Source organism: Taudactylus pleione, unplaced genomic scaffold, assembly GCF_031769625.1.
Source record: "Taudactylus pleione unplaced genomic scaffold, aTauple2 ptg000038l, whole genome shotgun sequence".
Classification (NCBI taxonomy): Eukaryota; Metazoa; Chordata; class Amphibia; order Anura; family Myobatrachidae; genus Taudactylus; species Taudactylus pleione.
The window spans coordinates 2348753-2373978 of NW_028284440.1; the positions used below are offsets into that span (position 1 = coordinate 2348753).

At 46.0% G+C, this 25226-nt stretch overlaps 1 protein-coding gene across 1 annotated transcript in view; it reads left to right on the forward strand.

Moving 5' to 3' along the window:
* Nucleotides 1-25226, forward strand: part of CPM (carboxypeptidase M) — a 92284-nt gene that overhangs the window by 42723 nt on the left and 24335 nt on the right. The window contains exon 3 of the mRNA XM_088452460.1: nucleotides 2839-2936. Within this exon, the coding sequence (XP_088308586.1) occupies nucleotides 2839-2936 (98 nt within the window). The remainder of the gene's footprint in view (nucleotides 1-2838; nucleotides 2937-25226) is intronic.

The window sequence follows — 25226 nt, forward strand, 5'->3', positions numbered from 1 at the left end:
AGGGTTGCTTGGCAAGGGAGAGGGTCGAGCTGTAGGAAGAGATAACAAACTTGAAGTGAAGGAAGTCCGCCAGAGAGTGAGATTTCCTCCGGAGGCACTTGGCGGTGTGCGTTCTACCTTCAACATGGTGGAGTCCACCCAGTTCCTCTCCAGGACCCTACAAAACCTGATCCTTTCCAGGTGGATTGGGCTGCCCCATCTGCTCAGATCCCAGATGATGGACCTCTCTCCAGAGGTTCGCCTTTTCCTATCCTGGTGGCTACAGACGTCCCACTTAAACAAGGGTCATCCCTTTTGGATCCCAGACTGGGGACTCCTCACCACGGACACAAGCCTCTGCAGGTGGGGCGCAGTGACCGGCCAGCACTACTTCCAAGGACGCTGGACTCCAGTCCTGGTGATCTTACCAATAAACGTCCTGTAACTCTGAGCCATCTACAAAGTCCTCACTCTGGCTCAGGATATTCTTCAGGGCATGCCAGTACAAGTACAGTCCAACAACGTCACGGCAGTGGCCTACCTCAATCACCAAGGACAACTATGCAAGGTGGCCACATGGTCTTCTGTCCACACCTTTCTTAGGTTCTATGTCTTTGATACATTTGCCTCTCAGGATGCTTCCTTCGGGCACTGGGTTCTCCTCTCAGCTCAGGAGCATCTCCGCCCTTCAACAACTGCTTTGGGACATCCCCATTGTCTCCCTGTGGAGCCCTATGGACCCTGAAGAAGAAAAGGAGAGTTGTGGTAAAACTTTACCCTTGTTAACTTTCTTTATTCGAAGTCCATAGGGTCCACAGGGCTCTGACGCACCTGGCTTCTATGGGTTTCTTTTCTTGGTTACTTGTTTCCCTCCCTGTGTGAGAGTGTGATTCTTCAGTGTACCAATCTTCCTTCTCCCCTAACCTGCACCTGCCTTGGGCTTGTTAACAAAACTGAGTTGCCCTCAGGCTATTGGCGGGGTATAGGGGGAAGGACCGGAGCATCTTGGGATAGAAGCTTTGCTGTTGATGTCCAGTCCTACCACCTACACCCCATTGTCTCTCTGTGGACCCTATGGACTTCGGAGAAAGAGAGTTAAAAGGGGAAGTTTTAAACTCTACAGTAGTACAGTGTATATACTAATTTATGTCTTATATCACTATTAACTATGAAAGGGGACATCGGAGTTCTTTTTTTTTTTTATATGTACATAGGTCAAAATGTGCAAAAAAAAGCGCTTTCCCATGTGAAGCGAACTTAAGAAAAAGCAAATACACTCCTTTTGAAACTGTAGGCAGCCTCCCACTACCCTTGAAAAATGTGCCTTGTCTATCTTTTCAGTCTACCTTAATAAAGTTTTTTAAACATTATTTTATTTTTAATTTGGGATCATAACTATGGAACTCTTTCCTTTAGATGCAGAAGTTTGCACCACTTCACACACAGCAATATTGGCCCAAAAAGATATCTCTTTAATATTGTACCTCTACCATGATGCTTCCCCGGTCAGGATAATGGCATTGAATAACAGAAACAGATAACTGTCTACTGTTCTCATACACAGGAACTTTTTGTCCAGTTCTGTGATATTATTATGCTCTCCAAATTTACAGCACTTACGAAAGAGCAGTTTATAAATAAACATTATTACAATTGATGTAGCCATAAGTACTGCAATTGTGGATTGAATGTGAATTTGCATCCTGCTCCAATTAGGATACACAAAGACAAATTCAGAATATGGCTGCAGGCACTAAGTCATAAATAACTGGCACGCAAGCTGACTTAAGTGTGTGTTTTTGCTACAGCTTTCATATCCTGTTTTCTATACTGATTGTTCTACTAGTTCCGTGTAGAGGAAATAATTACATATTGTATTAAATACTGCAGTAGGAACTCTAAATGTATGTATGGATATATACATATATAGATGACACTCACAAAGTAAATATCTTACAGTAACAAAGGATACATAACTAATGGATGTTATATTGCTAAAAATGAGGATCCAAATAGAAGTATCTAAAACTGTTGGTAATACTATAAAGTAGCAGTTCATGTATATCCAAAAACGAAGAATATGGAAACAAAGTCCCACACAGGGAATCAGAATGAAAGACTAATGTCGCAGCCCAAGGGATTTGTATTGAGATGCCCCCTCCGGCGGCTTCGCGAATCCAAGAGACTGCATACAAAGACGTAACATTGGTGGCAGATCACTCGATTATCGGACTTCTGAGTAAACCCTATGGTTGAGCAGAACGGCCGCGTGAATTGAGCCATTTTTACTGCGTACAGGATCGCAATAGTGGGCTGAGATATTGCTCCATTGCCATCCACTAATGGCCCCTGCCTATCAATCACTTTGCAAATAACTCCTCACTACGAGCGACAATGGTAATGAAACTTGACACATGTGCAGTGAGACACAGACGCATGTACAGATCACTGATAATCACTTAACTGCGTAATCATCAGCATTTCGTCCATCTCCGTATCAGGCCCAGAGTCTGTATCCTGTGTAGCCTGTGTGTAGTACGTGTAATCACTGAGTAGAACGTGAAGCTCTAATAAATAATTGTCCCTTCTACAATATTTCACTCCAGCGTCTGCAGACCCATGTCAGTGTGACCTGCCAGGATTATTCCAATTTTTAAAGATGTAACCTTTTAATCATATGGGAGGTATCTGCCTAGGTCTAAAAAGACAGCAATTGAGACCACAATGTCTTCTATTAGAGACTTTTTCAAAGAAAAAAGTGTCATACGAGACCAAACCTGGTCTGACTTGCTGCTGTGGCACTGCAATGTCCCCCAAAAAAATGCACTTTAACATTTGCGTGTATTCTTTTTCTTTAAGGCAGAGATTTGTGGGTATTCGTTGTGGGAAAAAACCCAACCAAACACACTGTTGGCATTCCTGAATTCAAGTATGTGGCAAATATGCATGGGAACGAGGTATGTATCTGTTGAAAAGTATTGAACATTCTATAATACATCCGCTATACACAGAATTATTGTTAAACAGTTGCCCCTTATTTATGGTGCACTATACTGCTAATATACATCACAAAATCATCCTAGTGGTGTTGCACAACTTGACTTGTGCTGGTGTGGCCAGATTTCCTCCAGAGTACATTGCTTTGTAGAGTAAGATAGTGGTATGGGGTTGGGTATGAAATGCAGACGGCCGGGAAACCGTCTGACTAAATACCGACTTTGCAAGCCCACTGAAGATCCAGACTGGGTCTGGTAAGTACCCTAACACTCCCTTCTCCCCTCCTAACCCTCCCTTAGTGGTGCCTAACCCTAATCTCCCACCGGTGGTGCCTAACCTCCCCCCGGGGTGTCTAAACCTAGCCCCCCCTCCCCGTACCATAAACCTAACCCTCCCTGGGTGGTGCCTAAGCTCCCCCCTGTGGTGCCTAACCCTAACCTCCCCCCGGAGGTGTCTAAACCTACCCCCCCCTCCCCACACCCTAAAACTAACCCTCCCTGGGTGATGCCTAACCCTAACCCCTCTCCCCACGGAATCTGTATGAAATACCGCCGGCCGCACGGCCGGCGGTTCGATTCCCGGCAGTACCTGCCCGACAAAAGCAGAGTTCCCGGCAGCGGAAGCCCGACAGCGCTGGAAATCCCGATCATCGCTAAGGTAACTATGAACTAACCTAACCCCCTAACCCTCCTTAGGGGTGCCTAACCCTAACCTCCCCCACAAGTGCCTAACCCTAATCCCCCCTCTAAGTACCTAACCCTAACCCCCCCTTCCCCGCTGCCTAAACCTAAGTCCCCCGGGGGGTGCCTAACCCTAAATCCCCCCCGGGGGTGCCTAACCCTAACTCTCCCTCCCCCTAGCCTAACCCTAAAACTCCCAGGGGGTGCCTAACCCTAAGTCCCCCCCGGGTGCCCTAAACCTAACCCCCCCCCCGCGGCTGTCCGCTTGCGGCACCCGGCATCACTTCGATCGGGATGCCGGGCGCCTGTCTCCCGGCGTCAGGGAAATGACAGGCGTCTAGATATAGACGCCCGGCATTTCATCCTCGCTGGGATATGACAGTCGGGAAGCCAGCTGTCTGTATTAAGGCAGCCTGTTTCCCGATTGTATACCCTCCCCACACCCTTAACCTAACCCTCCTGGGATGGTGTCTAACCCTAAGTCCCCCCGGGGGTTCCCTTAAAGTGGCTAAGCGCTAACACTGCCCAGCTTACCTTCGTTCAGGAAGCCGTCTGTCTAGATTCCAGCGTCGGGATCTAGATGGGTATCGTGATTTTGACGCCTGTCTATAGTCCTACATCGGGATTTAGATGCCGGGATTTTGTCAGACGGCTTCCCAGACGTCGTCATTTTGACCGCATCCCAGTGGTATGTGGTATGCAGAAGCAGAGAAGTTTCCACAAGCCAGTTGGTGGATTTTGGTGGCACAGTGGCATTCCAAATCCTTGCTTAGTAAAACGTAGGCAACATGCATGTCTTTTTTGCAGAGCAACATTATTGAAAGGGAGAGGAGAGGACACATTTAGGGGTGCTATTGGTTTGTGAATAGTAGTTTTATTTTTAATTCAATAATTTTTTATTGATATTTACAATAAAATAAACAATACAATTGACCATATATTAATTACATTGCAAATTATGCCTGACAAAACCATCAATATAGAACTAAGACACAAAACAGATTTAGCACACTGTTAGTAAGGTACATTACACACAGTATATATCAGAAAAAAACATTAAGAAAATATCACATTAAAATAGCTATTTAGCTCACCTACAAATATGAGATAACAAACGATTAGAATATACATATAGAGTAAATGTACTCTGGTGAACAGATTAAAGTCATAATCTCACAAAGTAATATTCAACAATATCTTAAATGGCATAATTCCCAATGGAAAAAAAACTAAAATGCAGCGGGTATAATAAGTATTGAACACATCAACATTTTTCTCAGTAAATATATTTGTAATGGGGCTATTGTAATGAAATTTTCACCAAATGTCAGCAACACCCCATGCAATCCACACATGCCAAGAAATCAAACCATAGATGTCCATAAACTAAGTTATGTGTACTAATGTGAAATGACACAGGGAAACAGTATTGAACACACTTACTGAAATGTATTTAATACTTTGTACAAAAGCCTTTGTTGTTAATGGCAGCTTCAAGACGCCTTCTGTTTGGAGAAACTAGTCGCATGCATTGCTCAGGTGTGATTTTGGCCGATTCTTACAAACAGTTTTCAAATCTTGAAGGTTCCATGGGCCTCTTCTATGAACTCTGGGCCTGATTCAGACCCGGTCGCAAGCACTGAGTGCTCGCAACCGGGTTGATGTTTGCCCACTGGGCATGCGCACGACGGAGCCGGGTCCGTCGTGCGTATGCGCGAGACCCGGCTAGCGACGGTTGCTCCGTCGCTCCGGGTCTCGCACCAAAGGAGGCGAGCTGTCGATGGTGATTGACAGCTCGCCCCGTTTGGAAGGCGTGGCCGGGGGGTGGCTTCACAAACGGAGGTGTTCCCATGCGAACGCCTGCCGTTTGTTGGGCGGCCTCACTGACATCACCAGTGATGTCAGTGGGAGAGCTTCCGGCTCTATTAGAGCCAGAAGCTCTCTGGGGCTTGCGGCCACGAGACCCTACCACAAGGGTCTCGTCGCAAGCCCGATGGTCGTGATGGTCTTGACCATCGCGACCATCAACCTGGCCGCTTGCTATAGCTATGGGTGATTACCCACAGCTATGCGAGCGGCCAGGAGGCGCTCCAAAACAAAAAAAACGCCCTGATTCAGAGCGAGCGCTCTTTCAGAGCGTCCGTCTCTGAATCAGGCCCTCTGATCTTTAGTTCTTTCCATAGATTTTCAATTGGATTCAAGTCAGGTGATTGGCTGGGCCATTCTAGCAGCTTTATTTTCTTTCTCTGAAACCAATTGAGAGTGTCCTTGGCTGTGTGTTTGGGATCATTGTCTTGCTGTTAGCAGAGTGCAATGCACACAGCGTTCCTGGAAGTGCCGGGAACGCTGGCGCTGACGGGAGAAGATGCTGAAAGCTGCATCTTCTCCCGTGAAATCCCCTGGCAACGAGCATATACCCCGAGGCAACGAGCATAAACCCCCCTGGAAATGAACATGAAGCCCCATGGCAAGGAGTATGAAACCCCTGGCAACGAGCATAAACCCCATGACGAGCATAAACCCCATGGCAACGAGCATGGAACCCCTGGCAACGAGCATGGAACACCCTCGCAACGAGCATGGAACCCCTGGTAATGAGCATAAACCCCCTGAGAACAAGAATGAAACCCCCTGGCAACGAGCATGTAACCCCTGGCAACAAGCATAAACCCCCATGGCAACGAGCATGAAACCCCATGGCAACAAGCAGGTAATTTTAAAGTAATTAGAAGCCTTACTGTGGGGCATAAAATGGTGTCAGGCAAATATGTAAGTGGCACTTTGGTAATGGGCATTACAGTGTGTGGCATAATGTGTAATGGGCATTCTGGTGTGTGGCACTGCCTTATGGAGGAGCAAGGACAAAATCCAGGTACGGGAAGGGAGGGGGCGCAAAATTGCTGCCTTTCACCGGGTGACAGATATCCTAGTTTCGGCCCTGCCCACACCATGATGTTCCCATCTCCAAACTTCACTGTTGGTATGGTGTTTTTGGGGTGATGTGCAGTGCCATTTCTCCTCCAAACATGGTGTGTATTATGGCATCCAAAGAGTTAAATTTTAGTCTCATCTGACCAGACTATATTCTCCCAGTATTTCACAGGCTTGTTCAAATGTTGTGCAGCAAACTTTAAACGAGCTTCAACATGCTTTTTCTTCAGCAATGGAGTTTTACGTGGTAAGCGTGCATAAAGGCCATGGTGATTGAGTGCATTGCTTATTGTTTTCTTGGAAACAATTGCATCTGTTAATTCTTTCTGAAGCTCTCCACAAGTGGTCCTTGGCTCTAACTCTTCTGATAATTCTTTTCACTTCTCTGTCAGAAATCTTGCGAGGAGCACCTGGTCGTGGCCGGTTTATGGTGAAATGATGTTCTTTCCACTTCCGGATTATGGCCCCAACAGTGCTCACTGGAATATTCAGAAGTTTAGAAATCCTTCTGTAACCAATGCCATCAGTATGTTTTGCAACAATAAGGTTGCGATGGTCTTGAAAGAGCTCTTTACTTTTACCCATCATGAGATGTTTTTTATATGACACCTTGGTAATGAGACACCTTTTTATAGGCCATGAGTTGGGACTGAACCAGCTTATATTAATTTGCACTGACAAGGGGCAGGATTGCTTTCTAATTACTGATAGATTTCAGTTGGTGTCTTGGATTTCCATGCCTTTTTGCACCTCCCATTCTTTGTGTGTTCAATACTTTTTCCCTGTGTCATTTCACATTATTACACATAACTTAATGTATGTACATCTATGGTTTGATTTCTTTGCATGTGTAGATTGTATGGGTTGTTGCTGACATTTGGTGAAAATTTCATTACAATAGCCCCATTACAAATATATTTACTGAGAAGAATGTTGATGTGTTCAATTCTTATTTTATCCACTGTATACATTCAACATCAAATAACAATGGCAGACATAAGAAAGCAAATCATATACAAATAGAAAATACAGTCAGGCGATAAATACAAGTGAAAGACAAATAGTCATTATAGCAAGATATAGAAAACCCCTCACAGTATATTGATAAGCAGGTGTCAAATGAGCTTGCACACAGACTATTAAATAGAAATTACTAGTACTAGAGGCACAGAAGGGTACAGGACTATCCCGCATCTTAAGACTGTTATAAAGGAATTACAACATAATACACAATAAAACTAACAATTCTAATAATCTGCCAAAAATCAAAAGAAAACAAAACAAAAGCAAAACCCTCCAAAACAAACCACCCCATGGGTGTGGTATAAGAGATAGACAGTAATTAGATAGACGATGTCTAGATAGACCCCAGATGTTAGACAGTCAAAAGGTCAACAGGTACAAAAGGTCGACACACTAAAGATCGACATGTAAGAAGTTCGACAGGTACAAATGGTTGACAGGGTCAAAAGGTCAACATGAAAATGGCCGACACAAAAAATGGTCGACACATGAATTTTTTTTGTTTTTTAGCCCTAATCTTAACCCTAACTCTAACCCTAACCCTCCCCTTGGTGCCTAACCCTCCCTCCTGGTGCCTAACCCTAACCATCTTGGTAAGTGCCTAACCCTAACCGTGGGGATAAGTGCCTAACCCTAACCCTACAGTAAGTGCCTAACCCTAAACCTAACCCTAAAAAAACAAAAAAAGCATGTGTCGATCATTTTTGAGTGGCCAGTTTCATGTCGTCCTTTTGACCATGTCAACCATTTGTAACGGTCGACCTTCTTACATGTCGACCTTTAGCGTGTCGACCATTTGACCCTGTCAACCTATTGACTGTCTAACATCTGGGGTCTTTCTAGACATTGTCTAACTAATTACTGTTTATCTACAGTCCGAAACTCCTAAAGGAAAGCTGCTTACTCCTTGCTACTCCAGGCCACGCCCCGTCCACAAATACACTTGATTTTTGCACTAGCTCAATGCTGTCAGTAATCAGGTCTTGCCCAATAGTTTTAAAGGGGAGGAAGTTTGAATTCCAGTTGCGTTAAATCTAAGAACGTCATTACTAGATACACTTCCAGCAATGTAAATGGAATAACAAACCTTCAAACACACAAGAGATGTATAGTGTCAGTGAAGCAAAAGGACCTGCCGCTACTTTGTTAAACATAGGGTACCTGATTCTGAGTCAGGTGCAGTGCTGATATTCATGCAAATTGTCTATGGTTTTCAACTCTGCATGCATCTAAGTCGCTAAAAAGTCGCAGTGCGCATGTGTCGCATGAGCGTACAAAGTTGCAGGACCAATTAAGATACACAGTCCCAGTAATGTACTATTGCTGGGAGGTGGCTCTGTCTTATGGGAATGTAACAGGCATTTTTGCATAAGTGGTTGTCAACTCAGGGTCTGATCCAGCATTGCACTACTGAACTCAGATCCCGATTATCTGGAATCTGCGCGTGCGCAGGACCCATTCTGTGCATGTGCAGAACATATCCTCCGTAATCGCACGCAGACCTTGCTATGTTTCTGCCTGGTTGGCAGACAGAGACATTTAAGGGGTGGTGCCGGGACCGGGAAGGCCACTGTTCCCAGAAACGTGAAACTCCTGTTTCCCGGAGTAGCAAAGCCGGAATCTGCATCCACACATGCAGTTTCCTTGCCTCACAAGCCGGCCATCCTGCTAAGCAGAAACTTACTCAGTTGGCCAGCGCTGATGGTCATGATGGATATCCCAGTTTATTGGGATCGCAAATGCGGCAGGGGTTGTCAGACACCTCCTGCTGCATTTGTATAGTTGCAAGGATGGAATTGCAAAGCTTTGCAATTCCTTCCTCTGCTGAATCAGTCCCTCAGATGCTTAATCGTATACATTGGAGGCCATACTCTGACAGACATTCGGCACCTAGCATGGGGCAGATGCAAGTTTCGATGGTACGTCCGATTGTTGAGGATGCACCAAGAGAAATTGTTGAAAGACTGTTAAGGCAGGGACAGAACTATGGGAGACAATGGAGGTGCCTGCCGCCGGGCCCCAGCTCTGAAAGGGCACCTCCTCCATTGTCCACAACATATTCACCCCACTTAGGGCTGTAACTGTGTACCCGGGATGTTCCGTCACGGCTGTCCAATATATGGCATCCCTTCCTGGCACCTGAGAAGCCACCATACACTAGTGGATAGCTCCATGTCAGACCAATAGCTGCTGCCTTCGTCTATCTGTAGACTGCATGCAAATTGCTACATTACAGTGTCAGCGGCTGTGATGGGGGGGGGAGGGGCTGTACCCAAATTATAACTTGCCTTCGGGCGTCTGGGATGAACTTACGCCACTGTGTTAAAGACACTTTAAAGACTGCTAAAGTGGGCATCCCAGTCCTAGCACGTTCAGATGCAAGGATATACTGTACACCAGGGAAGGGCTTATAGTATACAATGCATCCAGAAAGCATTCACAGCGCTTCACTTTTTCCACATTTTGTTATGCTACAGCCTTATTCCAAAATGGAATAAATTCATTTTTGTACTCAAAATTCTACACACAATACCCCATAATGACAACGTGTAAAAAGTTTTTTTGAGATTTTTGCAATTTATTTAATATAAAAAAAAAACAACTTAAGAAATCACATGTACATAAGTATTCACAGCCTTTGCCATGAAGCTCAAAATTTAGCTCAGATGCATCCTGTTTCCACTGATCATCCTTGAGATGTTCCTACAGCTTAATTGGAGTCCACCTGTGGTAAAATCAGTTGATTGGACATGATTTTGAAAGGCATAAACCTGTCTATATAAGGTCCCACACTTGACAGTGCATGTCAGAGCACAAACCAAGCATGAAGTCCAAGGAATTGTCTGTAGACCTCCGAGACAGGATTGTCTCGAGGCACAAATCTGGGGAAGGGTACAGAAAAATATCTGCTGCTTTGAAGGTCCCAATGAGCACAGTGGCCTCCATCATCCGTAAGTGGAAGAAGTTCGGAACCAGAGTTGGCCGATCGTCTGAACTGAGTGAGAACTGACCAAGAACCTGATGGTCACTCTGTCAGAGCTACAGCATTCCTTTGTGGAGAGAGGAGAACCTTCCAGAAGGACAACCATCTCTGCAGTAATCCACCAATCAGGCCTGTATGGTAGAGTGGCCAGACGGAAGCCACTCCTTAGTAAAAAGCACATGGCAGCCCGCCTGGAGTTTGCCAAAATGCACCTGAAGGACTCTCAGACCATGAGAAACAAAATTCTCTGGACTGATGAGACAAAGATTGAACTGTTTGGCGTGAATGCCAGGCGTTATGTTTGGAGGAAACCAGGCACCGCTCATTACCAGGCCACTACCATCCCTACATTGAAGAATGGTGGTGGCAGCATTAGGGGCAGAACTATGGGAGACAATGGAGGTGCCTGCTGCCGGGCTCCAGCTCTGAAGGGGCACCTCCTCCATTGTCCACAACATATTCACCCCACTTAGGGCTGTAACTATGTACCCGGAGTGTACTGTCATGGATGCCAATACATGGCACCCCTACCCGGCACCTGAGAGGCCACCATACACTAGTGGAGAGCTCCATGTCAGACCATCAGCTGTTGCCTTTATCTTTCTATAGCCTGTCTGCATGTGAATTGCTACATTACAATTTCAGTGGCTGTGATGGGGGGGGGAGGCACCAAATTATAACTTGCCTCCGGGCGTCTGGGATGAACTAACGCCACTGGGCAGCATCATGCTGTGGGGATGTTTTTCAGCGACAGGAACTAGGAGACTAGTCAGGATAGAGGGAAAGATGAATGTAGCCATGTACAGAGACATCCTGGATGAAAACCTGCTCCAGAGCGCTCTTTACCTCAGACTGGGGCGACGGTTCATCTTTCAGCAGGACAACGACCATAAGCACAAAGCCAAGATATCAAAGGAGTGGCTTCAGGACAACTCTGTGAATGTCCTTGAGTGGCCCAGCCAGAGCCCAGACTTGAATCTGATTGAACCTCTCTGGAGAGATCTGAAAATGGCTGTGCACCGACGCTTCCCATCCAACCTGATGGAGCTTGAGAGGTGCTGCAAAGAGGAATGGGTGAAACTGACTAAAGATAGGTGTGCCAAGCTTTTGGCATCATATTCAAAATGACTTGAGGCTGTAATTGCTGCCAAAGGTGCATCAACAAAGTATTGAGCAAAGGCTGTGAATACTTATGTACATGTGATTTCTTAGGGGTTTTTTTTTTTCATTAAATTTGCAACAACAAAAAAAAACTTGTTACACGTTGTCATTATGGGGCATTGTGTGTAGAATTTTGAGGACAAAAGTTAATTTATTCCATTTTGGAATAAGGCTGTAACATAACGAAATGTAGAGAAAGTGAAGCGCTGGGAATACTGTCCGGATGGACTGTAAACATAAAGCCAGGGCCGCAACTTGGGGGGGGCTGGAGGTGCATGTGCACCGGGTGCGCTGCTGCACCCGCCGCCAGTGTCCTTCAGCCCGGCACCGCAGGGGGGCTCCAAGCCGGACGCCCGATGAGACTTTATTACCAGCAGGCGCCCGGCTCCTTTTCTGCAGCACCACGGTAGCCGGAGGCTGGAATTCTCTCCTGAACTACAGCTTCCAGCTCTCCCCACGGGCACTATGAGAGAGATGTCATGACGTCTCTCCCATAGTTCCGAGGAGCAGCCGGGCGGACCGGACAGCGGCGGACGCTGGAGCGGGGTTTAAGGTAAGTATTGGTTTTATTTTTTTGTGTAAGCGGCACTACAGGGGCATTACTATGGGAGCATTAACATATGGGCACTACGACAGGGGCATTACTATGGGGGGATTACCATATGGGCACTACTCCAGGGGCATTACTATATGGACACTACTACAGGGGCATTACTGTGGGTGCATTACCATATGGGCACTACTACAAGGGCACTACTACATGGGCACTACTACAGGGACATTACTATGTACTATTACAGGGGCTTTACCTCAGGGGGCATTACTATAGGTGCAGTGCTGAAGGGGGCATTACTATTGGGGCACTGCTGTAGGGGGGCATTACTATGGGGGAATTACCGGGGGGGGCCATTTACTGTCTTGCCCTGGGTGACAAAAATCCTAATTTCGGCCCTGATAAACCACAGATGCGACTGCGGCAAAAGATGCAAATGCTGCTGCTTCTGATTCAGATTCAGACCCAGGGTGAGATTTTTGTGTGAGGCGTTCCAAACAGGACACAGCCAATTACTCCAATCAATATTTATCATTTATAATATTTATAATTTGAAGCAAACACGGTGATCAGGTCACATTCATTTCTGTCATTTCTTTTGTGCAACGTTCTTGTGCAACTCTCATGTGCTGAAAGAAGTCGGCAGATACTGTCTGTTTTTCTGCAGACTAACAGGTTAAAGTCAATTAAGTAACATCTGATTGCAACATTGGTGGTAAAAGAGGAATTTCAGACCGCACAACTTGACATACCTGGTCACAAATTAGGCATGGCAGCCAAATACCATTAAGTTCTATGCCAGTAGCAAAAACAAGGATGTGCCGTTTGCAGTGAGCTAAAGGACACACACATTGAACACTGGAATATTGGAAAACCTCACCCATTGTGGTATAACCTATGAAGTTCCATGTTAACAGGAGGGGAGGCAATCGGGAAGCCGACTGCCTAAATACCGGCAGCCGGCTTCCCGACTGTCTTATCCCGGCAAGCGTGAAATGCCGGACGTCTAGATGTGGACGCCCGCATTTCCCCGACGCCGGGAGACTGGCACCTGGCATCACGATCGTAGTGATGCCGGGCGCTGCGAGCGGACAGCCGCAGGGGGGGAGGGTTAGGGCTCCCGGGTGGGGACTTAGGGTTAGGCACCCCCCCGGGAGGGTTAGGGTTAGGCTAGGGGGAGGGAGGGTTAGGGTTAGGCACCCCCGGGGGGGACTTAGGGTTAGGCACCCCCCCGGGGGACTTAGGTTTAGGCAGCGGGGAAGGGGGTGGTTAGGGTTAGGCACTTAGAGGGGGGATTAGGGTTAGGCACTTGGGGGGGAAGTTAGGGTTAGGCACCCCTAAGGAGGGTTAGGGTTAGGAGGGTTAGGTTAGTGGATACTTACCTATCCACGATCGGGATTTCCAGCGCTGTCGGGCTTCCGCTGCGTCGCACTCTGCTCCTGTCGGGCTGCCGCTGACGGGAATCGAACCGCCGGCGGTATTTCATACCAATTCCAACAGGAGGACTATCCGATAGAGAAATGCAGACTGGTCAGAGTGTGCAGTTGCCCAGGGCCCCACGATTCTAGGGTCCCCGACTCCCCTTCAAGCAGGGCTGGGCCGGGGGGTATCTACATTGAGTGTGTGGTTGTTTGCGCCGTGCATAGGGCACCTGGCTGTGAGGCAGACATGAAAAGATTCTCCCCAGCTGAACGACCAGGCAGGATTCTCTACCTGCCTCCCAGCCTGCAGCAACAGAGTTGGAATTAGGGGGATGGTCGCAGAGGACACATCCCCTGGGCCCCCCTCTCTCAGGGAGTCCTCCATATTTCATCCTACTAATCACAGCTGCAGTGCAGAGCAAGAACTGCACTGTGAACTGGAGAAGAGGGAGGTGAAGTCAGTAATCCTCGCTTTGTTTAAAGTACCAATAACTCTAAAGCTTTCATTTTATTAACCATTTACATTTGTATTCACGTAGGAGGGGAGGGGCCCAAGTGCATTGTTTTGCCGAGGACCTACAAATGCTGTTAAGACTGCCCTGAGACTGGTAATTGTGTAATGGTGTGAAGGGTGTTTGTGTGCCACACATTGCATCCTATGATATTCACAGTAGCGGCTCCAGGCACGGGCAGGCCGGTCTGTCGCCCGGAGCGCCACTGTATCCGGAGGGCTCCTGGATAAGGGACTACAATTATTCCAGGAACAGTGAATTATTAATATTCAGCTAAATACATTAGTTTCCTTAATCACCATATTGGCCAGGTATGGGATAAGATGAAAGTATAGTTGTGCAGTGTCGGACTGTGGGGCATCAAGGGCGCATTCTGAGCGTGGAATCCCTGCGGTCGATATTATGACCGCTCCCGATAGGGACAGGCTGTAAGTGTATTGCTGGTATTTATGCATCCGGCTTAACATTTTATTGAAATAATTTATGATAAGTAATTATGATTATGAATCTAATTTTACATAGATGCAACTGATTTTATGTACTCTCCTTTTTATTTCTTTAATAGCTATGTGAATGAAGGTATTGGATGTGTTTGGTCATTTTAATCAATACGGACAAGCGTTATATTGTTATTATTATGAAATACTGTCTTCCCTGGTAAATTGAATATCACTATATATATACTACATGGACTGTATACACTGAAGTTACAAAAAAATAGGATAGATACCTAGTATTGGGTAGGACCCCCTCTAGTCCAGCGAGGTGCAACAATTTGACATGGCTTCGACCCCACAAGTGGACGGAAGACCTCTGGAGAGTTGTTGACCTACAGTATGTTGTTTGGATAGTGTCAGGTTCCGGCATAGGATCGACCGTTACTCACCTCAGCGCCGACTTCCCCTGACTTCTTGCGCGTTCAGACGTCTGGTGCAGCGGCGAGTTACGCACTGAGGATTATGCCTTAGGTGCGCTTGTCTTCCAGTTGTTGCTCCATGATTTGGTTACCAAGGTTTCCATCATGGGCGCAGCCATGACAGTATTCATTACCTGCCTGACCCTCCATCCAATGGTAGCATGATCTTTGTCAGCTGACGCTGCCTTCCAATGGACTGCTACATTTGGATATTTAACAGGCTCTGGACAACAGGAAGTTGCCTGTACAACGTCGTTACTACTAGTGTTTGCTTGCTGTCACTACATTCCAGGTTCCCTTGTTGTTCTACTCTCGTCTATTCTAAGATCCTCCTGTGCCAGCGTTGCGTCTGTAACACCTTGCTCGCGTACTCAGTACATCCTGCGAGTACAATCACAGTGACATCCTCCTGTGCCAGCGGTGCGTCTGATACACCTTGCCCATGTATTCAGTACATCCTGCGTGTACAATCACAGCGTCATCCTCCTGTGCCAGCGGTGTGTCTGAAACACCTTGCCCAACATACTCTGTAGTGGTGCACCTGAACACCTAGTCCACGTAACGCTATCGACACAGTTTCCTTTTCTACCTTGTTTGACTCACTTCTCTCCCCTATCATCTCTCTCTCCTGCCCTGATCAAGCCACTTCCCTATACAAAGTCTCCCTTACTTCTGATATGGACTCTGTTGCTCCGGCGATTACTACTCACACTCGCAGATCTACTCCCTAACCCTGGCATTCCAAATGCACCAGATACCTGCAAAAGTATTCACAACCGCCGAGCGACAGTGGAGAAGATCACGCTCTAAGGCAGATTTTCTCCATTTCAAATTTATGCTCTCATCCTATAGTGCTGATCTCTCCCTCTCTAAACAGTCATATTTCAAGATTCTCATCTCCTCTTAGTCCTCTAATCCCCAGTGTCTCTTCACCACTTTCAACTCCCTCCTTCGCCCACCCCCTCCTCGTCTCCCCTCCTTGCTCTCTGGCCTTGACTTTGCTACCTACTTTACATCTAAAATTGATTCCATACGTGAGGACATCATATCCAACCAGTCCCCCAGCTCTCCACCTCCTCCTTTCCCAGATCACCCCTCCCCATCAACTTTACCAACTCTAACATCCTTCTCCCATGTATATGGAGAGGAAGTCATGGCCCTCATCCGGTCCTCCCCCCTTCCACCTCCCCTCTTGATCCTATCCCCTCCCGCCTCCTCCGCTTCCTCTCTCTTTCTGCCTGCTCCCATCTTGCCCACCTCATTAACCTCTCCCTCTTATCAGGCGCGGTTCCGTCTGCATTCAAGCATGCCCTTGTCTCCCCCATTCTTAAAAAAACCTACCCTTGATCCTAACCTTCTTTCTAACTACAGACCCATCTCTCTCCTCCCTTTTGCCTCCAAACTCCTTGAGCGGATTGTCTACAAACGCCTTACCACTTTTCTTTCCTCCCACTCCCTCCTTGACCCTTTTCAGTCTGGCTTCCGTTCTCTCCACTCCACTGAAACTGCCCTCACGAAAGTCAGCAATGACCTCCTTGCTGCCAAATCCAAAGGCCACTACTCTCTTCTCATTCTCCTTGATCTCTCTGCTGCTTTTGACACTGTGGACCACCCTCTCCTGCTGCATATCCTTCACTCCCTTGGTCTACATGACACTGCCCTCTCCTGGCTGTCATCCTACATCTCTGACCAATCTTTTTCAGTTTAATCTCATGACTCCTCTTCCCCCCCACAGCCTCTTATAGTAGGTGTTCCCCAAGGTTCTGTTCTTGGACCTCTCCTATTCTCCCTCTATACTTCCTCTCTAGGTGAACTCATCAGCTCTTTTGACCTCCATTATCATCTCTATGCTGATGATACTCAAATATACCTTTCCTCCCCTGATCTCTCCCCCTCTCTTCTGACTCGTATCTCCAACTGTCTCTCTACTTTTCTTCCTGGATGTCCCAGCGATTTCTTAAACTTAATATGTCTAAGACAGAGCTGATCGTCTTCCCACCCTCCAACATAACCTCACTTCCCACTATTTCTTTATCAATTGATGGAATAACTATCTCATCTAGTCCCAAGGTGCCCTGTCTTGGAGTTATCCTGGACTCATCTCTCTCCTTCAAACCATATATCCAGAACCTTTCACAGTCCTGTCGTTTCCATCTCAAAAATATTTCTAAGATCAGACCCTATCTCACCCAGGATGCTACTAAAACCCTCATACACTCACTAGTCATCTCCAGATTGGACTACTGTAACCTCCTCCTATCTGGCCTCCCCAAATCCCATCTCTCTCCAGTCTATCCTTAATGCTGCTGCACGGCTTATCTTCCTCTCCAAACGCTCTACATCTGCCTCCCCTCTCCTACAAGCCCTCCACTGGCTCCCCTTCCCTTTTAGAACCCAATTTAAGGTTCTCACTCTCACTTACAAAGCCCTCACCCAATCTTCTCCCTTATATATCTCTGATCTCATCTCCCTTCACTCTCCTCTCCGCTCTCTTCGTTCAACTAATGCACGCCGCCTCTCATGCCAGCTGATTACTTCCTCCCACTCCCACCTCTAAGACTTTGCCCGCGCTGCTCCCCACCTCTGGAACTCTCTCCCACTCCCCATCAGACTCTCCACCTCTTTGCAATCCTTCAAACGGGCTCTTAAGACCCACTACTTCATCAAAGCCTTCCAGCTATCATTCTAACTCCCTGCTACATGCTCCTTCCTCCCCATCTACCCCATCTGTGTCACCCCTGTTTGTCTTTCCCTCCCTTTTAGAATGTAAGCTCTTATGAGCAGGGCCCTCTACCCTCTTGTGCTTCTCCCTACTTTAGTTTCATCTATTTCTTCACCACTAGGGCACCTAACACATGGTTGCTTATGCTCTGTTGCTTATCTGGGTGTTATGGTCGCTAATGTAGCAATATATATTATCTATGTCCTGGTCCTGTATTGTATTGTTCTGTAAGTCGCTTGTCTACAACTTGTTTATGTACTTTGTAAGGCGCTGCAGAACATTTGTGGCACCATGTAAATAAATGATAATAATAATAATAATTCTTTGAGTGCAACTGCCGTGTATACCTCTTGTGTTAGCGGTCATCTGATACCTTGCCTGTATACTTGGTTCTACATCCTCGTATAGTGAACTCACTAGTGCTTCTTTCTGAAGTACAAACCTCCTAGGCCTCAGCGGTGTCCTAATCTCCATTCCCCACGTGTATCGGATACCTGATCAAAGGGCAGTGACCTGCTTGCTGGGTGCAGCTTGGAGGGGTCACTGATGAACACCTCACAGCAGGTTAGACTCTGCGCCATTATATACCACCACCCAGTGGCATCACAAAGTGGGTGCGGTCAACACCCGGGTGTCACCTGCCGAGGGGTGACACCAAGGTGCAGACTCCCCTCACTGATAGGAGCCGGGTGCTGCACTGTAGCATTAAGTACAGCACTCGGCTCCTGTCACTGAGGGAGCCGGCCAGCACTCTACACAGGGACCTCCTGCACCACCCCCTTCCCCCCAAGTAATAGGCACAGGGGTTCGGGCCTCGAGGCCATGCCACCTTCCCGCATAGCCACAACACCTTTTTGGCGACCGCGCACATCGTCCCTCCCCCACCGGGTGACACCATGGAGAGGGACGCCACTGCCACCACCAGCCTGCATGGTGCCTTGTTGATAACTTGGGTCCATGGGGTGTGCGCCACACCCGAACCCTACCATCAGTATGAAACAGCTGGAACCGTGACTCATAGGACTACGCCACATTTGTTAGCAATGTTATGAGCCCAGGTGAGGCGCTGTGTCCGGTGTCGTAGTGTTAACAGGAGCACACTGGTGGGTCTTTTGCTCCGAACGCTGCACTGACCTGCTGGATATATGTCTGGTACAGCAAGGAGTTGTCTGACACGTCTTTCTGCATTTGCAGTGTGCACTGCCCGGCCATCGACCCGCTTGCGAACGGGTCTGAATCAGGCCCAATATGTACCCAGCTTTACACTTCTAAAAATTACAAATGCATTCACAGTAAAAACAATACTATAATTTGTTTAATGTAGGTGCACATCACCTTCAAAGGTCCACAAAACATATTATGGAAAAGGGTTTCAGAGATATTTTTATATGCAAACTAAACTTCCTATTAGTAAACACTGTAAGAAATGAATAAGTGGCGATAACAAGGTTTAATGTATTTAAAAAAATCACAACTCAAGACTTGGCACCTGATTCAGCTTGGATCGCAGTTGCTAATACGCACGCAATTGGCCAATTGTTGCTTACTGCACATGCGTATGCATTGCAGTGCGATTGGGACTGCGATCGCAATGTCCACACAGACCCATCACAGAGTGATTGACAGGAAGTGCCATTTGTGGGTGGTGACGGGGGAGTGGTCAGGGAAACTGAGGCGCGCCAGTGCATTTGAACGCCGTTGCAGGGGCATATATAAATTATCCACTGCCATGCCCTATGCAGCCTGAGGACACATAGCGTGCGATGAAATGAGCAATTTCTGAGTAAGGTCAGAGCTTATGCAAGTGTGCATGAGGCTGCAATGGTACTCGATTGTACCAATGGTTTTGCAGTCTTGCTAAACATTACGGATGTGTGTAAGGGAAAGTGGGCGTCCTTATGTTGTGCTGCGGCGGCATAGCAATCGCAATGGATTGGCATACTATCGCAGCTGAACTGCGTGCGTAATCGCTATTGCAATCGCAGTTGTGATCGGTAGTGAATCGGGCCCTTAGTTGGAACCCTTCAGTGCTATTGTTATAAAGCTTTAATCCTATCCTGCTCAAAACTGGAAAAACCTCTACTTACATGGGAAACTACCATCTTTCTTTCCCTGCATGGGGAAAGTGTGTCGTGTTTTATTCTGATTTATTCACTGGTGGTGGTTCTCAGCATTGGAAAGAAACTCTTGGAGATAGTATGAAACTGACCAAGGGGGTGATTCAGTACTGGACAGAATTGCAAAGCTGCTTTTGCAAGTCCTTGCAAACATGCAAATGCAGCAGTAAGTGTATGCCACTCCCTGCTGAATTTGCGATCCAAGAGGTGGCAGGCTGGGATAACCATCGCTATTATCAGCTTACTGAGGCAATGCTGCCCTTAGCCTTGCTACTCCCGGAAAACGTGTCCGGAAAGCCGGCCGTCCCCGCACCTCCCCTTTACACATGGTGCAATTTAATGAACGACGGAGCAAAATCTTGTGCCTCCCTACATTAAACTTCATCACCTTGTACACAATATCTTTTGATTGACCCTGTAGCACAGCCAACCAAAAGATATTGTGTACGACCCGCAGGAGCACGCAATTGTGCATACACAGTACTTTTCATGGAATAAATACAAATTGGGACTTACCAAGAATCGTTATTAGAATTACGTGTGTAATTTCAGCAAACTTGGACCTAAATAGAAGTTTCAAATAGACTACCCCCTGAGCTGCGAGTTTTGCAGAAACATACACAGATCAGTGTGATCTGTGTATGTTTCTGCCTGTAATAGGTATCTAAATGGTTAATGTAAAAAAATGTTACACACCTAACACACTCTCACTGACCTGCGCCAAGAGGTATGTGATTATTGGATTTTTTATCACAGGTAAACCCGTGGGAATTCTACTTGGACAAGGGGACGTGAACTTCTGACAAAAAAGTGTATTTGTGAGTGTGTTAGGTGTGTAATAAACTTTAGGTTTATGTGTTAGGTGTGTAAAATCTACAATGTGTGTGTACTGTATTTGTATGGGTGTGTTATGGTCTCCTAGGACTCACCTTGTAAGACTTCTAGAAACACTGAGACGAGGTCTTCACCAATAACAGCCACCCGCTGTTCCCTTTAGAACTGGACACGTTCACCAGTACTTAGGTAGCCGTCTGGACTTAACTCGAGATAGTAGAGGCTTACACGGTTATCCTAGGGCCACAAGATGTTATGCAACTGTAGACCACAGGAGGGAGTGAGATATGCAAGGGAGGAGTTGACAGAGTGTGGCTAAAGAGCTGATGGAAATTCCAACGGCTATGTGGCCTTGAGGGCCAGGAATTTTCTTTAAAAGCTGAGGTGCAGTTTGAACAGCTGATAGGAATACAGACTGAGATGCAGCTTTTAGAGCTGAGGTGCGACTGTGAGAACCGAGGTTTCCGGCAGAGATGCGGCCCTGACGGCCGAGGTGTGACAACAAAAGTGAAGGTGAGGCTTGCGAGCTGAGGTGTGGCTTGACAGCCGGGGTGCGGCTTGACTGCCGGGGTGCGGCTGGAGAGCCGAGATGTTAATTGTAGAGATGCAGCCTTAAGGGCCGAAGTGTGACTATGAAAGCCGAGGTGTGGCTTGACAGCTGGGGTGCAGCTAAGAGAGCCAGTGTACAGCTGGATAGCCGAGATTTAAAATAGAGATGCGGTCTTGAGGGCTGAGGTGCGACTTGGTAGCCGGGATGCGGCTTTGAGAGCCAGGGTGTGGCTGGAAAGCTGAGATGTTAAATGCAGAGATGTGGCCTTGAGGACCGAGGTGGGGCTTGTGAGCCGAGGTGCTGCTTTGAGAGCCGGTTGTGGCTGGAAAGCCGAGATGTTAAATGCAGAGATACGGCCTGGCGGGCCGTGATGACAAAGACCCAGAGAATACCACAACTTGCAGAGAAACAGAACTCTAGATAATGAAATGAGAACAATTGCTGCGATTCTCCGAAGCACAGCCAGAAGCAGGCACAGACGGACAGATACACGACTGGCAGGAACCAGCAGCACATGTCAGAAAACCTATTGCCGGCAAGCCGGCGATGTACCAACAGGCTTAAGAAAGGTGTTGAACCAATGGATACGAGGCAGGTGATTAACAGGTGAGGAGGAACGTCATCCAGTATCAGGTGCTGTAGACCGGCGTTCCAATCTCCTAGCAACTGCAGATGCCGTCCCAGTACGGTATGTACGTTGTCCAGGAGCAGGATTCCCGGACTGTGATTGGCAACCTGGAGGAGAGACACAGAGTGCATGAGCAAGTAACAAGGCGCGCTGGCGACTTGTAACAGGGTGCCTATTGGCACTTATAGTTCCACAAGTGTCATAAGATAGGCACGCTGGCACCTGTAGTTCCACTGTACAATGGTATTCATATATTATTAGCTCTACTACCGCCCAGGGTGCAGGGAAGAGCCCCGGGCTTCAGCGTAAGCCTGGGGTGCTCAGGAGAAGGGGGACCCCTTTATTGGGCCCACCTCCCCTAAGGTCCCCGACTTGGGCTGACTAGTTTGGGGTGTTAATGCTTTGGCCGGGGTGACCCGACTAGAATTGAATGCTGGTATTAAAAATAGGGTATACCCCACATATTTTTTTCCCCTATTTTTAAAACCAGGACTGGATCTGGCAGCCCAGTGCTGGTTCATAAAATAGGGGGGAACCCTACTTGTTTTTTCCCTCGTATTTTAAGAACCAGGACTGTCTCAGGAGCTTGGGGCTGGTTTCGCTTTTGGCTGGTTTAGCTTTTTTACATAATTCTTCTTTTACATTAATCATTTAGATACTTTTACAACATCTCAGTGATATGTGCGAGTTGGTTGTTCGGGAGAGTTTGGCTGTGATTAGACTCAGGGATCTCTGGTGAAAAATCTCGGTCACATACCCCATCAGAGAACACAATCTCAGCTAAGCACAATTCTTGGTATATTTGAGAGTCTCAGCAGCCTAAAATCACCTGATTTTCAGCAATGCATATCGAGTTTCTAATCAGGCAATCTCGATCAGACACGATTCTTTGTAAATTTACCCCCTAGTGTCACCATGATTATATATATTATTATTCATATAATAGTCAATTTTAAATAAACAACATTTCCTTTAATGGACCTGCCAGTGTTCAATTGTAACCTGCCTTTGTTCTCTAAATAAAACAACTTTAGTCAGACCAGGAGACGTTATTTCGGACTTCAGCTGCCTCGTTTTGGTGAGCCTGTGCTCGCTGTAGCCTCAGTTTGCTGTTTATAGCTGATCAAAGCGGAACCTGATGTGATCAGATGCTGCATGGATTCATTTGTTGATTAAGTAGGGTGTATAGATAAAACAGATTTTTTTACTTCTATTGAAAGACTTAAAAATGACCATTATAAAAATATTCCCTAGTATTATATAAATATTATCATTAGATAAAAATGTATTCTAAAAATCCTCCTTTTTATTTTAACAAAGAAAAATCAATATAGTAAGACCCATAATAGTTATTGTTTTAGTATGGGAATCCAAAACTCTTTTCTTTTGATAGCTTATATTGCCTATCCCCACCTCTCTCATCTGACCCATTTTATTTCTAACACCCGATGTTGACCTTTAACACACCATCACTGCATTTTATTTTCTAATAAGACACTAGTCTCCCTGCTCTCTCATCTCCTGTCATATACCTTTAATATTGTATAACGGGCGAAAGCAGAAGCAGGGGACACTTATGTGCCTTACTTTACTTATTGTTTACTCATATTATTGACCTGCCTGTTTATAAGGAACAAGTATCAGAGTCTATTCACGTGTGTATTAATGAAACTAAATAAGCATGTATTACAATCTGCTTAGTGTACAATTAATTGCATCAATATTATTCCAAGTGTTGCTGTAAGATTTTGTAACAATATAGCAATTGAATGATGTATTATTTTCACAACATTGTTTCTTCCTTTTCTTAAAAAGCAACTATCACTGCAGAATCTAATCTGCTCAAAGGGATAATATAGTGCTGATATAGAGGAAGTGTGAATATCCCTCAAAAGACGGCATTACTGGCATTGGATATATTTGGAGATGGTGCTATTGTATAAACTGTGTGATACATCAGATTATTATGATTAGCATGACCCAGACATTGTGCAAGTGCCTTATGAACAACTAACATTTGGAACATATATTGTTTTTGATGAAAGACAACTAATTTTGTATAGGATGCATACAGATTGATGAATACTACCTGATTTAAATTAATACCATACGTGCTAATTCATTTATTTCTAATAGATTTGTGCTGGTGCACAATATAGATGTAATTTGTTATTAGAATTCTCTCTCCATAGACATAATTACTTTTTTACTGAATGGATACTAATATATAGTGTGGTCGAAGGTGAATTGGGGTACTAAGACAGATATCCTAATCTGAAGTTTGACCATTTATTCATAGTTATATGTTTCTCCAATAACCATTTTTTTTTCTTGGATATCTTCACCTTTAAAAAGGTATCGTGCATTTTAATAATACACTTGATACTGTTCATTTTAAAAGGGTACACATTAAAAGTTAAATTTTAATAGAGATAATCATATCACATCACTTTTATGTGAATCAACATACCAAAAGAGTGCCCCCACTAAGGAATTTCTTTTTTTTCTGCCTGTGCAGAATTCTATTGTATTTTGACTAGTTTTCTATTCTGGGGAGCACCACCAACATGGATATATGATACAGGATAATATCCTAGCTTTATTAAAAAATAGTTGGTTTTAACAGATACTTACACCACATTTTTTCTACACCTCAAACCTCAAAAAAAATTGTTTTGAGATGTTAAGGTTAATGCATCATACGGATAAAACTAATGCGTATATTCATCCGTATGCAGAGTTGTACACATTATGCAGGTGGGACGCCCCTATCCATACATGTAGTTTGGTAGACATAATCACCATGCAAATGGTAAGCCTGGTAACAGGTGTCTTGACACTTATGTGCAACTCTGCATAGCCTGCAATTCCATTATCAAGTCTTCTATGGAGTTTGCCATTGTGAGAATGCCCAGTTACAGTCATGCCCCATCAGTTGTAAGCAGTGACGGAATTTACCTAGGCGCTGCCCTCCAAGTAATATCCACCACCGCCAGGAAATGTTATCTGCCACTGGCAGTGGCTTCCTATTAGGAATCACAGCCAGACAGGCAGTCCCAGGGGAGGTGTTTTCTCCCCATGAGACTGCCAGTCCAGACTGCGATTAGCAATGTAAACCCATTCCTCTGCCTTGTCGTGAGCGCTATCTGGCATCTAGGGGCTTTAGCTGATGCAGTCCCTAGAAGTCGGTGCACCTGTGCTGGTTTCGGACACTGGCAG